General features: G+C 43.0%; 2 protein-coding genes across 3 annotated transcripts; both read right to left on the minus strand.

The window, feature by feature from the left end:
- Positions 1–304: 304 nt before the first annotated feature.
- rfng (RFNG O-fucosylpeptide 3-beta-N-acetylglucosaminyltransferase) lies at positions 305–6045 on the minus strand. Of its 2 annotated transcripts, none has more exons than XM_072456257.1 (9): positions 5780–6045; positions 4821–5251; positions 4228–4276; positions 3991–4093; positions 3773–3926; positions 3344–3429; positions 2920–3085; positions 998–1083; positions 305–925 (listed from the first exon to the last, which is right to left on the minus strand). In XM_072456257.1, the coding sequence occupies exons 2-9, from the start codon at positions 5169–5171 to the stop codon at positions 850–852; spliced, it is 1071 nt and encodes a 356-aa protein (XP_072312358.1). In that variant the 5' UTR covers positions 5172–5251; positions 5780–6045; the 3' UTR covers positions 305–849. The 2 variants fall into 2 exon arrangements, with proteins under 2 accessions (XP_072312358.1, XP_072312359.1); XM_072456258.1 differs by having other exon boundaries at positions 5791–6035.
- A 1853-nt stretch (positions 6046–7898) lies between these two features.
- LOC140369081 (NACHT, LRR and PYD domains-containing protein 3-like) lies at positions 7899–14284 on the minus strand. The gene is made up of 12 exons (XM_072456315.1): positions 14100–14284; positions 13920–13988; positions 13637–13771; positions 13428–13515; positions 13117–13324; positions 10467–12270; positions 10228–10401; positions 9984–10157; positions 9739–9912; positions 9454–9615; positions 9299–9345; positions 7899–9233 (listed from the first exon to the last, which is right to left on the minus strand). Exons 1-12 carry the CDS (start codon positions 14195–14197, stop codon positions 8653–8655), a joined length of 3714 nt encoding a protein of 1237 aa, XP_072312416.1. The 5' UTR covers positions 14198–14284; the 3' UTR covers positions 7899–8652.
- Positions 14285–14992: the final 708 nt, after the last annotated feature.

The following is a 14992-nucleotide window of genomic DNA, read 5'->3' on the forward strand; positions in this document are numbered from 1 at the left end:
GCCAATTTGACCGAATTGGAAACACACTTCTGCTTCTCCAATGTGAACTTTGCTTTGTTTGACCCGAAAAAAGCAGCATGAGCGAGCACCGTCACACACCTTTAGACACAGGCCCATTTGGGTTACTTTTGTTTTGAGACACACATAATCCATGATTGTTGGGGACATTTTCTAGAGAATTCTAATCTTAACTTATTTTACCGTTTAAATCATCTTAATACAAAAAAATTGGCACCATTAGGGAATTGGGTGAACAGATTTTAGTCTCCATAATACCTCACTACACAAACACCACAGAATCACATTCTTGACTGAGCTAAAAGCTTTATTTTCAAAAAGCATCATACAATAATACAAGGAAAATCAGTCAATCAATCGATCCACCGACCAGCAGTGAACCACATCATATTTAAAGCATCTCCACAACTCTGTAACACTGAGGATAAAAACACTTTGTTATGCATCGAGTCTCTCCGCTCTTGGAGCCATCTTTTTGTGGGTTTCTGCTTACAGCATACACACATACAGTGCAAACATGGGTGAAGAATCCACCAATGAACAAAGTCATACTGAGAGATGATTAATGATAAGAGTGTAACTTCAACAAGTCATGACAAAAAATGAGTAGTGTTTTTGGCAGAATCTTTCTCAAACAGTGGAGCGGCCACAAGTCAGACGGTAACTCTTTAAAGCCTACTTAGTACATCTTATTGCACTTACATGAGTGTCATACGCTTGACATTGATATGATTAACACTGTCTTTCCGTAGATTCTCCTTCACCATTCACAGACCTTTCTTTGGTTTTGAGGATGATTGCATGTAGAAGCAAGTTAATAAGGTAAAGCGTTCAGTGACCGGATTCAAGTTTGACCTTTGGACACCAGTCTGTATCTGGGTACAGCAGACAGTGAACAGTCTTAAACCTGGAGATAAGATGCAACAGGTTATTCAGCAAAACCCAATTTTCAATGGAACTGAAATTTATGAGTATTTACCGTGTTGGGTCTTCTATAAGTGAAAACCTTCCACCGACACTGACCACATTTCTTCTGTTTTCAAAGCCGCCATAGCTGAGGGTCACCTGGGCAAAACAAACACAGGCTCTGTTCATGATCATGACACTGCACTAATGCAGGGTTCAGAATAAGCAGTATCGCATCCCAAAATGCGACGCAATTTCTCTTAAATGCGATGCGTTCGTCAGAAAAAAGTGCTTTTGTATCGCAGCTTTTGCGATACAAAAATGTGTGTTCAATTGTACAACCAAAGCGCCTAAAAAGCACTGATCACTCGTCAATCGATCATCAATAACAGCATGACACACTTGACGGGTCCCGCGGCTGTCACAGATCGCGCGTACGAAAACTGCTGAGCTGGAGGAGTCACCGGGAGCGTGCGGAGGCGATGAGGCGCTCTACGAGCGCTGCGTCTCGCTGATCTCACATAGTTATGTGTAACACATAATTATGTTACACATAACTATGTGTAACATGTAGTTATAGTCGTGAGATCAGTGAGACGCGGCGCTAGTAAAACCCCTCGTCGCCTCCGCACGCTCCCGTTTTCACCCCGAGAACACCGAGGATGTGAAGTTCAAAGGGGTCAAACTCACTCATGTCCAGGACAAAACCAAAACGTGTTGTGTGTGTAAGAGAAGTCATTCTGATACAAACAGCTCATTGTCATGACGACTCTGGTGGTGATATGCAACTTGTGAGTGTAAAGACAATATGTAAATGAGACTCATGCAAGTAGTAGGATGATGATGATGATGATGATGATGATGATGATGATGATGATGATGATGATGATGATGATGATGATGATGATGATGATGATGATGATGATGATGATGATGATGATGATGATGATGATGATGATGATGATGATGATGATGATGATGATGATGATGATGATGATGATGATGATGATGATGATGATGATGATGATGATGATGATGATGATGATGATGATGATGATGATGATGATGATGATGATGATGATGATGATGATGATGATGATGATGATGATGATGATGATGATGATGATGATGATGATGATGATGATGATGATGATGATGATGATGATGATGATGATGATGATGATGATGATGATGATGATGATGATGATGATGATGATGATGATGATGATGATGATGATGATGATGATGATGATGATGATGATGATGATGATGATGATGATGATGATGATGATGATGATGATGATGATGATGATGATGATGATGATGATGATGATGATGTGGAAGAAAGTTGTAAATAAGACCATCTGACTTGGCGTTAATTTTTTCAACAAATAATTTTATTTGCAAGTTTTCTATTTTATTTAGAAAAAAATTAAGTGTTCAAAAGTTTGTTAAGAGTTTTTTAAAAATAGAATATTTACAAATACATTTGAAATAAATAATCTTGTTACATCAATGGAAAATATTGATTGTTAGTCACTTTTGTGTTTTGCTATGCAATTATCAAATTGCTATACAAATTTGAAAAAAAATTGCGGATTGTGTAGCAGCACCGCTATACAAGTGAAAATCCTTAATCTGAACCCTGTAATGTAATGTTAATTATGCTAATATTCACCTCTGAGAAATGCTACATAACCTGCAATAACCAGTTTTCACCAAACATTTCCCCGAAAATTCCTAACCCATTTAGTCGAGGCTACTTATTATTACAGGAACGTATTTACAAGCAAGTAAGTTAAAACAAACACGATGAAAGAATAGAAGGACAAAACAGGAACACATAAAAATACAGGGTATAGGAATAATTGAACAATCAACAGTGAGAAGTCAAAGTGGGGATCAGTAAGAAGAGAATACATTTTGAATAGAAATGATGGTTAACTTATAACCAATTGGATTACTTTCATAGGAAAGTCATTTTGTAGGACATACCTGCTCCAGGACTATCTCTGGAGGCAGCTTCCGCAGGTTCTCAAGGTGAGAGTGAAACAGCAGAGTGTGGGTCATCTTCACCTCCAACAAAGCCTCGATGATGTAGCCAATTGTGCAGTCATCCGGCAGACGGATTTTCTCTGCGGTGCTGATGAAGTTCCCTAAACTGAAAAGACAAAGATACCAAAATGTATTGTCACAAATCTTTTTTCTATGATGGAACACTGACATGTCAAAATGTACCTTATTTTTTTTCCTTTTTAACAAACAAAATGTATTTCTTTGCCACTCTAGTAGAAACATTGAATACAAACAAGATGTAATAAAACCGCTGGTCCTACATGTGGTTACCCAGTTGTGAACCCCAGGCCTTTGCAGAGAACAGAAGTGTTATTGAGACTAATCTACTGCAGAGAGCACCCACCTGGCCCACGGGCTCATCTTTAGAGCCAGACCCCGACTGATGCAGAAGCCCGCTCCCCCTGTGGCAAACCAGAACTGCACAGACACCTGCAGGGGCAGAGAGGTAAGGTGGAATTAAAATTACTTTGGTTGTGCAAATGTTTGTATAAATTATACTCAAAACAATTGAAATGAGCTTGTATTATATTAAAGGTACACTGTGAAACATTTTTGGTGATGGAGCAAGTCTTCATGTAGATGTTATTAGCATTCAATTTATCTTTCTCCTTGGAGACATCCAGGTGATGAGGCCGCACACAGGGTATTTTTGAGTAATAAAGACCTCTGGAATTGAGTAAGACAGATGAGTGAATCTTTTAAAAGATGAGCCATCTCCATAGAAACCCTCATGTAATAAGCCTTTAGTCACATAAGCAGTGAGCTGACTGACCAAGCCGTTGCTTTTGACCTTCTCTGATGCCTCAATGGGGTGGTCCAGGCTGGGGCGGCCCAGGTACACGTCCTGACTGTGGTGATATGAGGAAAGCAGCCGCAGCAGGCTGGGCAGCAGTACATAGTTGTCATCATCTACATGGCAGAACCACCTGCACAAACACACAGAGATTTATACTGACCCACAGAGGCCTGAAGGTGGCGCTGTGTACTCACTTTTTCTGTGACTCTATGAACTTATCATACTCGACAGACATCTTGCAGCAAAGAGCCTGTCGCGTATGAGCAGCAGAGCAGTTGGTGTTGATCAGATTCGTTCCTGATTGAAAAGTACAGGTTGATTAAAAATGCATATCGTACATTTTCTCATTAGAGGCAATGGGGGAAGTTAATTTGGACATATATTAAACAAAGTGAATCAGCTTTTACTTTTATCATCTTTTTGTTCATTACCTGTTCTCAACAGCAGATCCTTGTCCTCGCCATCAGTGAAGATGTACGTCTGAACAAAATAAAATTTGAGTCAATAAGACTTTACTCAATGTTTTGCATCCTATAAAATTCTGTAGATCAGTACATGGCAATAATAATGTATTTCATAAACTGAAAGGTGCTCATGATTTTGAAAATTGGGGATGTGCACATGTGTGGTTGCTAATGCTTTCCCTGCGGCGTCATGGGTTCCATTCTGGCCCTCGACCATCTGCTGAATGTCTCTCCCCATTTCACACTGCAGCTGTCCTTTCAAATGAAGCCTTTAGGCCAAAACATCTTTTACAAATATGATAATAAAATAAAAATTCAATGGATAAAATCCAATTAACTTTTATGTCATTCTATTTGTGAAATGTCAAACTGCTTATTTTCCATTGGCATCACAAGTTTATTTGAGACAAAGCCAGACAAATCATATGTTAGTGTACATTATGAGATTTAGTTGCAGGGAGCTAAAGGGCATGTGTGGATTTTTATTACCGGTAGTTGAATTTTATTGCTATAGTAACTACCATTTAATCAAATTAATTAAACAATAGATCTGTGCTCACCTGTCGTTTGGCCTGGGAAACCCAGGTTTGGATCAGAAGGTCCAGTCTGGACCTATGGAACTTTCGTGTGGTCTTCACAGCAATAAAAACATCCTCTATGTCCAAAGGTTCGTGTTTGATGTGGCCTTTAAAGGGAGCCCATGTGCCTCTCCTCTTCAGCGGGACCTCAGATGGAGTGTGGCTGAAGTTCCTGTATGTTTCATTTGGAGGAGGCCTGAACTGAGCTTTGGGCTGGGGAAGCGCCAGAGGTTGGGCAGGGGGCCACAGGCAGGGCAAAAGAAGCAACAGGCCACTGAAAGCCAGGGAGAGGCAAAAACAGAATTTATTGATGCCCACTGAGGCTCTGTGCATGGTGAAACGCCTCAGGACCAACGTCCTAGAGAGGCCTGCTCCATGGTCACATCTTCATGGCCTCGCAGACACTTCAGGACCTGCACACAGGACAAAGACACATTCAGCTCTCACTGAAATGAAAGAAATTTAATAATTTCAAGCGATATTTTATTGTGGTTTTCTCATTCAGAACAGAAATTGACACTGGGGCTCTGAACTCTATGCCTAAATTGGTGAGTGATTTTAAAAGCCTACACCTAGTCTCGTTCAGTTAACTTAAGAGAAGCATTTATGCTTCCTGCCAGTGCCAACCATACCTAATGTTATATTGTTATATTAGCTGTGCTCGTCACCGCCAGCAGAGGGCGTCAGACAACGGCTGTGAGTAAACATAATAACAAACTGTGTAGCCTAGGCATTAAATTAAACCCTTGCCCATAGAAATATCGGTGTCAGTTCTAGCTATATGCATCAAAATGATCACATAGGCCGAGTCTACCTCTAAAAATATAAGCCTGCTAGTGTTTACAATGTCTGGTTGTGTACGTGGGTGTGTGTCGTCTAAAAGACCACCAAATGAAGCCCAAATGTTATTCTCTAGCCAAAGTGGGAAACATTGGACTCACCCATTACGCACCAAACAAATCCTTATCCCAGAATCACGTGCAGACGGATTATAAAGACAAAAGCCACTCCAAATTACGGACTCGGCGCAGATCTCTTTCTTTCTTTCTCCACGCTTTACTGTTCTCTACAACGGGACACAACTTTGGCACTTAGACTAAACTAATCAGAGCCCTAAACCAAACTAGTGAAACTTTCCTCAAGAAAAACATCTGGGTTTATAGTTTTCGCCCAGAATGCTGTCATTTCCGGAATGCAGTCGTTTCAAAATAAGACCGACTTCTTCTTCTAATAGTTTCCGGCAGGCCTGTGCGCAATGCTGCCCTTTACCGTTAGGCGAATATGGCAGCTCGTAGGTTTTTTAAAGGGAGTGTCTACAGAGCCGCGGCGCGCGGCCGAAACTGCCATGTTATTTTATGCCGCGGAGCACTTGGACGAAGTATTTAAAAAGGCCGTGGCTACAGAGCCTCATGGCTAACCCTAACCTTAACCCTAACCTTAACCCTAACCCTTACGCTAACCTTAACCCTAACGCTAACCCCTAACCCTAACGCTAACCTTAACCTTAACCCTAACGCTAACCCCTAACCCTAACGCTAACCTTAACCTTAACCCTAACGCTAACCCCTAACCCTAACCTTAACGCTAACCTTAACCCTAACGCTAACCCCTAACCTTAACCCTAACGCTAACCTTAACCCTAATGCTAACCCCTAACCCTAACCCTAACCTTAACCCTAACGCTAACCCCTAACCTTAACCCTAACGCTAACCCCTAACCTTAACCTTAACCCTAACGCTAACCCCTAACCCTAACCTTAACGCTAACCCCTAACCCTAACCTTAACCCTAACGCTAACCTTAACCTTAACCCTAACGCTAACCCCTAACCCTAACCTTAACCCTAACCCTAACGCTAACCTTAACCCTAATGCTAACCCCTAACCCTAACCTTAACCCTAACGCTAACCCCTAACCTTAACCCTAACCCTAACGCTAACCTTAACCCTAACGCTAACCCCTAACCCTAACCTTGACCTTAACCCTAACGCTAACCCCTAACCCTAACCTTAACCTTAACCCTAACGCTAACCCCTAACCCTAACCTTAACCTTAACCTTAACCTTAACCCTAACGCTAACCCCTAACTCTAACCTTAACGCTAACCCCTAACCCGGCGCGGTCAAATAGCCCAGCAGTTTCAGGAGTCGCGGCACAAAATAGTCTAGTAGTTTCGACCGCGCGCCGCGGCTCTGTAGACACTCCCTTTACGGCAAGGTTAGTTGGGAAAAGCTTAACAGAGAAGAAGAGGGAGCCCAAAAGGTCAAAGTGTGCTTTCTCTTGGGGAAATGTGGGCATTACAGGCGAAAGGTAAAATAAGTGAGTTTGAACCCCCCCTTCATTCTTTCATCTCCTGTCGAATAAAGCCCAAGGGCAGACATTTCATTTTTTATCAGAGTTGACCTATCGCCATCTCAATCACTAAAGTGTGTGTGGGCAAATCCCTGCATGTATGCAAGTATTATTTCTAACATTTTAACAAACATAATTACAAACAGTTGGATTTAAACAGGCTAGGGTGATGACAGTGTGAGATTCCATTCATTTTAATGCATGTAACTTAAATAAAAGGATTCACATTAACCACACTTAAGATCGGACGCACCAGGCGCTCTTAAGCGCATGCACGTGCACTTTCTCTGGATCCTGACTTACAAACTTGGGGGCACGAACCAAATACAAGCAAAAACAATATAGTCGTTGCCACGGCAGCCACATATTGTACATCGTTTGAAAGGTTTCGAGCTTCCCCACGTCACTGTGGCGTGACCTCACTCCCAATAGACTTCCTTTTAGCAGATACAAGTATGTCTATTATTTAAATAATTGTCGACTAAGGAAGAAAACTAGATCAAAACTATACACACGCTCCAAAACATACTATGAGCTGAGAGAAGAGGTTTGATCACTTAGACAAGCAATTACCCTAAAAAGACACAGGAAACATGTAGGCAAGGCGAGTTTATTTGTTGAGCACAATTTGTACAAAATGCTTCACACAATAGGAAAAAAATGCATTTAAATCACAAAGACATGACAGAAAATGAAATAATTTGAGTCATATGCACAGCTAAACAAAACTGCTTTTAGCTTAGATTTGAACATTGTCTCACATCTTCAGGAAGACTGTTCTAGATTTTAGCTGCATAAAACTGAAAGGCAGATTCCCCATGTTTAGTCCTGACTCTGGCACCAGCAGGAGGCCGGTCCCTGAGGTCCTCAGAGTCTGAGATGGTTCATATGGCACTAACATATCCAAGATGTACTTTGGTGCTAGGCCATGGAGAGACTTGTACACAAGCAGAGCTGCTTTAAAGTCTATTCTCTGAGCCACAGAGCCAGAGCAGAGACCTGAGAACAGGACTAATGTGATGGTACTTCCTGGTTCTAGTCAGGACCCGAGCAGCAGCGTTCTGGATGTACTGCAGCTGTTTTACAGCTCGTGTGGAGAGGCCAGTGAGCAGGCCGTTACATGCTATATTTGGTGTTTTTCATGAAAAACCTATTTTTGCTGTAAATATACTCAAACTATATACTATACTACTACAAATATGTTCTCAAGCAGTATCTCTGGACCTTACTCTAGGTCAAATTTTGTAAGAATCTCATTCACAGCTCTTTCACATGCCAGATTCTAATCTAGAATAATTGTTACTTGCCACCCAGAAGTATAAATGCACAGTAAATGGTGCATCTCAGTTTTGTGCATCAGACTACAAAGATTATTGTTGAATTACAGCAGTGTGAAAGATCAACACATGCACACCTTATTAGGTAAGATTATTAGATTCCAACATGCATTTGTTTCAGTGTCTCATCTTGTCTGCACTGGGCACAAAGTAACAGAGCTAAAGCGGCCTATGGTGAATTCAGTGCACAGTCTGAATGAGGGGATCAGAGGTTCACTAAATGCAGATTGAAAAGTGTGGATCAACTCAAGGCCATCAGGCAGCACTGTGAAGAAGGACAGGACTCCCTCCTCCCAGTCCAAATACACTGCTACTGTGGACTCTGCACCTTTACGGGAGCATCCGCTGTGGGCTCTATTTAGTATCTGTTTCTCTATGATATCATTATGTAAGGCAAAGTAAGACCTGGAGGAGCAGTGCAGAGCCCAGGAGTAGCGGTTGCCCCCAAGCTTACTATACCTAGTGTTTTCTTTCCTCTGGATTCCTCTGTAAGTCACTGCAATAGACACCAGGCCTCTCCATTTCACCTCCCAGTAACAGCGCCCAGTCAAGCCCTCGCGGCATAAAATCTGGTGCCAGAATTCAAAGTGGTCTACCCCCTCCTGGTCTGGGGTCTTGTCTACATCACCCTCAATAACACAGTTGTTCTCGAACCACATGAGTTCTCTGTGTGCTGTGTTCAGGTCCATTGTGAGTTCACAAGCGTCTGCACAAACAGGCACAGAGTAAACAGACTGTGAGCTGACACACATGCATTAAAAGCATACTTACACTTCTTTGGTCCTGGAATCAGGCGACATGCTCCACCATGCTCAGTCCTGTGGGTTAAGTCAGTTATTTCACACAGTAAACATGTTTTATTGTTTTGTTTTATTTTGTTTTAAGCCCAGAGAGAATACCAGTAAATGCCCATTCTCAGTCTTTACCTTAGAGAGGTGAGGCTGCAGGTAGGCCGCTCTTGTGCCACAGACAGCATGTGTATCCCTGAGTCTCCTGGATGGTTGTACCTTAAATCTAGCTCTGTAAGCCTGTCCAGAGCACTTCCCAGGAGACTGACGCCTTTCTCTGTGAGCACACAGCCCGAGAGCCTACAGTAGACCCAATCACAACAGGAGTGATAAACATAATCGTTATAACCACTTTGTGATATTCATATTTTATGAATATTATTATCTCATATTTGTGAAGCAAGGCTGAAAAGGGGGTGTGACCTGAGTATCTTCAGATTGCAGCGAGGGCTTAGAAGTCCGTTGCAGAGAAGCTCTATCCCCAGGTCCTGAAGTTGGTTGTTACTCAAATCCAGGTCCTGCAGGGCGGACGTGTGGCACTGCAGAATCTTGCTGAGGTCCTCACAACATGTGCTCGTCAAGTCACAGCCAATCATTCTGAGGAACACATTACTATTACAACCTGAGTGTGAGGGGATCTGAAAGAGGCTTTATGCAGACATGGACACCTAAGGGTGGCGAGGGTGCAGTGGGGGCTCTGTAGGCCCTCTGAGAGCAGCTTGATTCCTTGGTTCTGGAGGGAGTTGTCGCTGACATCCAGCTGTGTTAGAGCAGAGCGCGGAGAAGAGAGCAGGCAACACAGCACTCTGCAGCTGCCCTCTGTGAGTCTGCAGCCTCTGAGCCTGGACACAACACACACGTCACACAGTCCATACACAATGTCCTCATGTTCCTGATGATCACAGGCCAGACCTGAGAACTTGAAGATTACTGAGTGGACTTGTCAGCCCACCAGCCAGTGTGGACAGCCCAGAATCTTGCAGCTCCGTGTAGCTCAGATCCAGCCTTTTTAGCAAACAGGATTCACTCCTGAGAACTTTGGCCAAGGCCTCACAGCAGGGATGTAATAAAGTCAAGCCAGACAAACTACAGAAGAATTGAACATGTTAATGTTATAAAATTGAATGTAGTCTGGAACAATCAAAGAATACCTGGATTCCGTGGAAACTTCAATAACTGGTAAAAGCCTGAAAAAGGTTTCTACTGAGCAATTGATCTTTCTCAACTCAAACACTTCACATGTCTCCGAGAGCAGAATGAAGACCAGCGCAGACCACTGAACCGAAGACAGCCTTTCAACTGATAAGAGTTCAGAGCTTAGGAACGTCTGGGCCTCCTCCATGAGATTTGTGTCCCCCAGCTCATACAGGCACTGAAATAGGTTTATGGTCTTGTCTGATTCAAGATCTTCCCTGAATTTGTCTTTCACAGCCTTGTCTTCAGTGATCTTGGATTTCACATATGCTGCTGCTTCCCTGCTGCTCTGGGAGCTCGGCTGGATGTGCTTTGTGAACCCCTGGAGGAGGTTCTGATTGCTCTGTAATGACAAGCCCAAGAGAAAACGCAGAAACAGGTCAAGGTGTCCATTATTGCTCTGCAGGGCCTTGTCCACAGCACTGCAATAGAAGTCCTTCTCAGCCAAGCTGTTCTTCTTCATCGGCTTCAACTTGGGCTCAGTGGATGGGGCTTCAGACAGAAGGTTGACCCCAGAATTGAAGAAGGTCAGATGGACATAAAGAGCAGCCAGAAACTCCTGAACAGTTAGATGGATGAAGCAGTAGACCTTGTCCTGGTATAGGCCTTGCTCCTCTTTAAATATCTGTGTGAACACTCCAGAGTAGACTGAGGCCTCTTTAGTGTCCAGCCCACACTGCTCCAGGTCTGACTCGTAGAAGATCAGGTTTCCTTTCTGCAGCTGTTCAAAAGCCAGTTTTCCCAGAGACAGTACCATCTTCTTAGTCTCTGAAGTGCAGGGAGAGTCCATCTCGGAGCGTCCATCATACTTACGACTCTTCACTTTGGTCTGGACCACCAGGAGGTGGATGTACATCTGGGTGAGGGTGTGGGGCAAGTGGTCCATAGTTCCGGTGTCAAGCACATGCTCCAGGACAGTGGAGAGGATCCAGCAGAAGATTGGAATATAGCACATGTTGTGGAGGCTGTGTTTTTTCTTTACATGCTTAATGATGCCTGTTGCCTGTTCATCTCTGAATTTCTTCCTGAAGTACTGCTCTTTTTGTGCATCAGTGAACCCTCGTACTTCTGTCACCATGGAGACGCACTCAGGAGGGATCTGATTGGCTGCTGCAGGACGTGTGGTTATCCAGAGTTGAGCAGAGGGGAGAAGCTTCCCCATGATGAGGTTCACCAACAGGATGTTCAGAGGCACAGACTCAGTGGTGTCTGTCAGGCTTGGACACTTTTGGAAGTCCAGATTAAGTCTGGACTCGTCCAAACCATCAAATATAAATACAACTCTGAGATCATCAAAGCTGCAGATTCCAGCTTCTTTTATTTCAGGAAAGAAGTGCTGAACAAAGTTCACAAGGCTGAAGCTCCTGTCGCTGACCACATTGAGCTCTCTGAAGCTGAAAGGGAGCAATAATTTGATGTTCTTGTGTGCTCTGAATTCAGTCCAATCCAGCACCACCTTCTGGACACACAGGGTTTTACCTATCCCAGCCACTCCCTTGGTCAGCATTCTCCTCCCACTGTCCAAATTTCCAAAAATGTTCTCACATTTAACAACCTTGTCCCGGTGTTTACGAGCGTCGGTTTGTATTTGACGAACTTCGTGGTCGACACTCCCCGAGTTGCCCTCTGTGATCCATAAGTCTGTGTAGATCTCATTTAGGTGGATTTTGTCTCCCGCTTTACTGACACCCTCAAAAACATGTTGGAACCTCCTCTTTAGGTTGGATTTCAGTTTAGACATGCATTCCACAGTTTTAGTCCCTACGAAAACAAAAGAATATTGAATCCGTCACAAATTCACAAAATTAGCATATGACATCAGGAGTAGCACAAACAATTTTAGGGTGGGTTTTTTTGTAAAGAATGAGTAAATATTTAAAATAACCCAATGATAATCTTTATTCACTCTATTCCGCCCGCTCGCTTTCAACTGTTCGACTGTTACTGACCTGCACTACCGGAATCCCATTTATTCCAGAGCAAAACTAGCAAAATGTCTTGTGACAAAAATATTTTATAGTAGTAGTTGGATTTGTGTAAAATGTTTGAAGTTCTTGTGCACCAACAAGTCAATAATGCACCCTTTGTCTGGGTGGCTTGAAAACAACTCTGTAGTCTGTATAAAACATATTTGTTGTCCAGATTGGCATGAAAATCACACAACTGGTAGTGCCCGGTGGTGGAGTGGTTAAGGCACAGCACACGTACACCAGGCTCCAGGTGCAGTCGGCCGCAGTGTTGTGAATTTGGATCCCGACTCTGACAATTTACTACATGTCCTCCCATCTCTCTCATCCCCCATTTCACACGGTCCTTTCCTGTCTAACGAAGCCTACAGGCAAAAAAATCTTCATCACACAACCGGAAGGAGGGGTAAAATCAACAACTTACTAGGTGAATACACATTTAATATACAAATCTGATATCTACAACAGGTAACTAATGCAGACCAATTCATGTCTGACTTAAGGTAAATTTCTGACCTTATTGAGTGAGCTGAGCGATCAATTTGTGAAAAAATACATACACAGGTAAATAAAAAAAGGATAAATGTTTTAATCGTTGCACTTTAAGTTACCGTCACCCATTGGAGAGTCCCACACTTACGACTGAGCAGACACTGAGCCATGTGGTCCTGCTTCATCGCTCTGAGGAAGTATGTGGAGAGGAAGAGCATAGCCTCTTTACAGCTCCTTGTGTCACCATCTTCCTCTTCACCCGTGCTCTCTGGGTCTTCTTCACTCTCCTCATTCAACATCCTTTCCGAATGATTCAGTTCACTCTCCACAAATGCTCCAATTCTTACTTTGAGCTCCTGCAACGTTCAAACAATAATAAGGATAACTAATAAGGCTGACTTCTTTCAAATGAAAACTCAGTAGATCTGTAAATTCACAGATTGTTTCCTAAATACACACCTTCATGATATGACTGAGTGGCATTGGATGCTGAAATTCAGATCTCTGCTGGTCACCACAAACATCCACTGAGGCACACTGGAGATCACTGAGGAAGATGACATTGGAGGTTTAGAAAAGCCTTGATGGAAAAGTTTCACGGCATTGGTCCTATGAGTAAATATTGTGCTGCTAAATGCTAAATAAACACAGTTATTGATTATCCGCACCTTATAGTTTGATTTAAACCAGTTTCAGACATGTTGTCCAGTGACGGCGCGTTTGGTTTGAATTCTCTTCTATTCTCCATGGACCAGTCACTCTTCAGTGAATCACATCTGCCTGCAGAGGATCCTGGCTGGATGCTGCTGAATAGAACATGAATTAGAAGGACTGCAGCTTGGTGATGGTTCTGTCTGTCTATCCATACATCCATCAATACATAAGCAGCCAAATTGGCACCACCTATACAGTGGCATGATAAGCAGAAGTTTCGAGACTTTGAACGCGGACCATTCATTCTCTGCATCCGGATCCTGGTTCAAATCTTTGGACATATCTCCTGGTGCAGTGGATGCAGGTCTGGGGAAACACAGAACATGACAGCATTTTCATACATTAGAAATGTAGGCCTTTATTGTTCACCCAGTGAAAAACCTTTAAAGCAAGGCTTTGACAAAAGGCTTCACGTACTGTTTTTGAAATGAGATTGGGTTTCCCATGGACTGGTAACTGCCTGCGCTCATACAGCTGGTGGCTGGCCCTGATGCCTCTTGCTGCTCCTCCATCATGTTGGTGTGCGGATGAACTCCAGCTGTAAGAACTCAGTCTCAACTATGTTTTTGTCTCCCTTTGAGTGTTGGCTGCAGCCAGGGCCCATTAAATCTGCTTTCACTGAAACATAGAACAAATCAAAGCAGGCCAGTGATTGTAGGTCCAGGGCCCCCAATGAGGCCCCTAACACTTCCATCCATCCATCCATTTTCTACCGCTTGTTCCCTTTCGGGGTCGCGGGTGACTAGGGCCTATCCCAGTGACTTCGGGCCTTAGGCGGGGTACACCCTGGACAGTGACCAACTTGTTGCAGGGTTAACACATTACAGACATTACATTCACTCTCACATTCATCGGACCCCGAACCCGGAGAGAACCCACGGTAACACGGGAAGAACATGCAGACTCCACCCAGAGAGATCATGTGATGTTGGTCTGCCTTTGCCACCATGCACCCCCTAAGACCTAACACTTAACATTCATATTTCTTTAGTAGTCTTATTAGTAAAGCCTAGTCTACTGACATTATTGTCAATGAGATGATAGCTGTGAATGTTGAAACATTCTAGAATGCCTAGAGTAAAAATAGAGCTGGAAATTCACTGTTTAGCTGTCAGATTGCAGTTTGTTGGCCTGGTTTATGGTTCATGTATCTAATTACTGAGTCTATCCACATGAAACAAAAACCAACACATAGTCGTCTTCTCTTTCAGAATTTTCACCAGCTAACTTCAGAAATTATTCAATCCCAAAGTGATTACTGTCAGTTGAAAGGTCCTTAGTTAATATTGTTAATATGGAAGGCCGCGGTC

This window comes from Eucyclogobius newberryi, unplaced genomic scaffold, assembly GCF_026437365.1.
Source record: "Eucyclogobius newberryi isolate DKJ021-1_F unplaced genomic scaffold, fEucNew1.0.hap1 SCAF_20, whole genome shotgun sequence".
Lineage (NCBI taxonomy): Eukaryota > Metazoa > Chordata > Actinopteri > Gobiiformes > Gobiidae > Eucyclogobius > Eucyclogobius newberryi.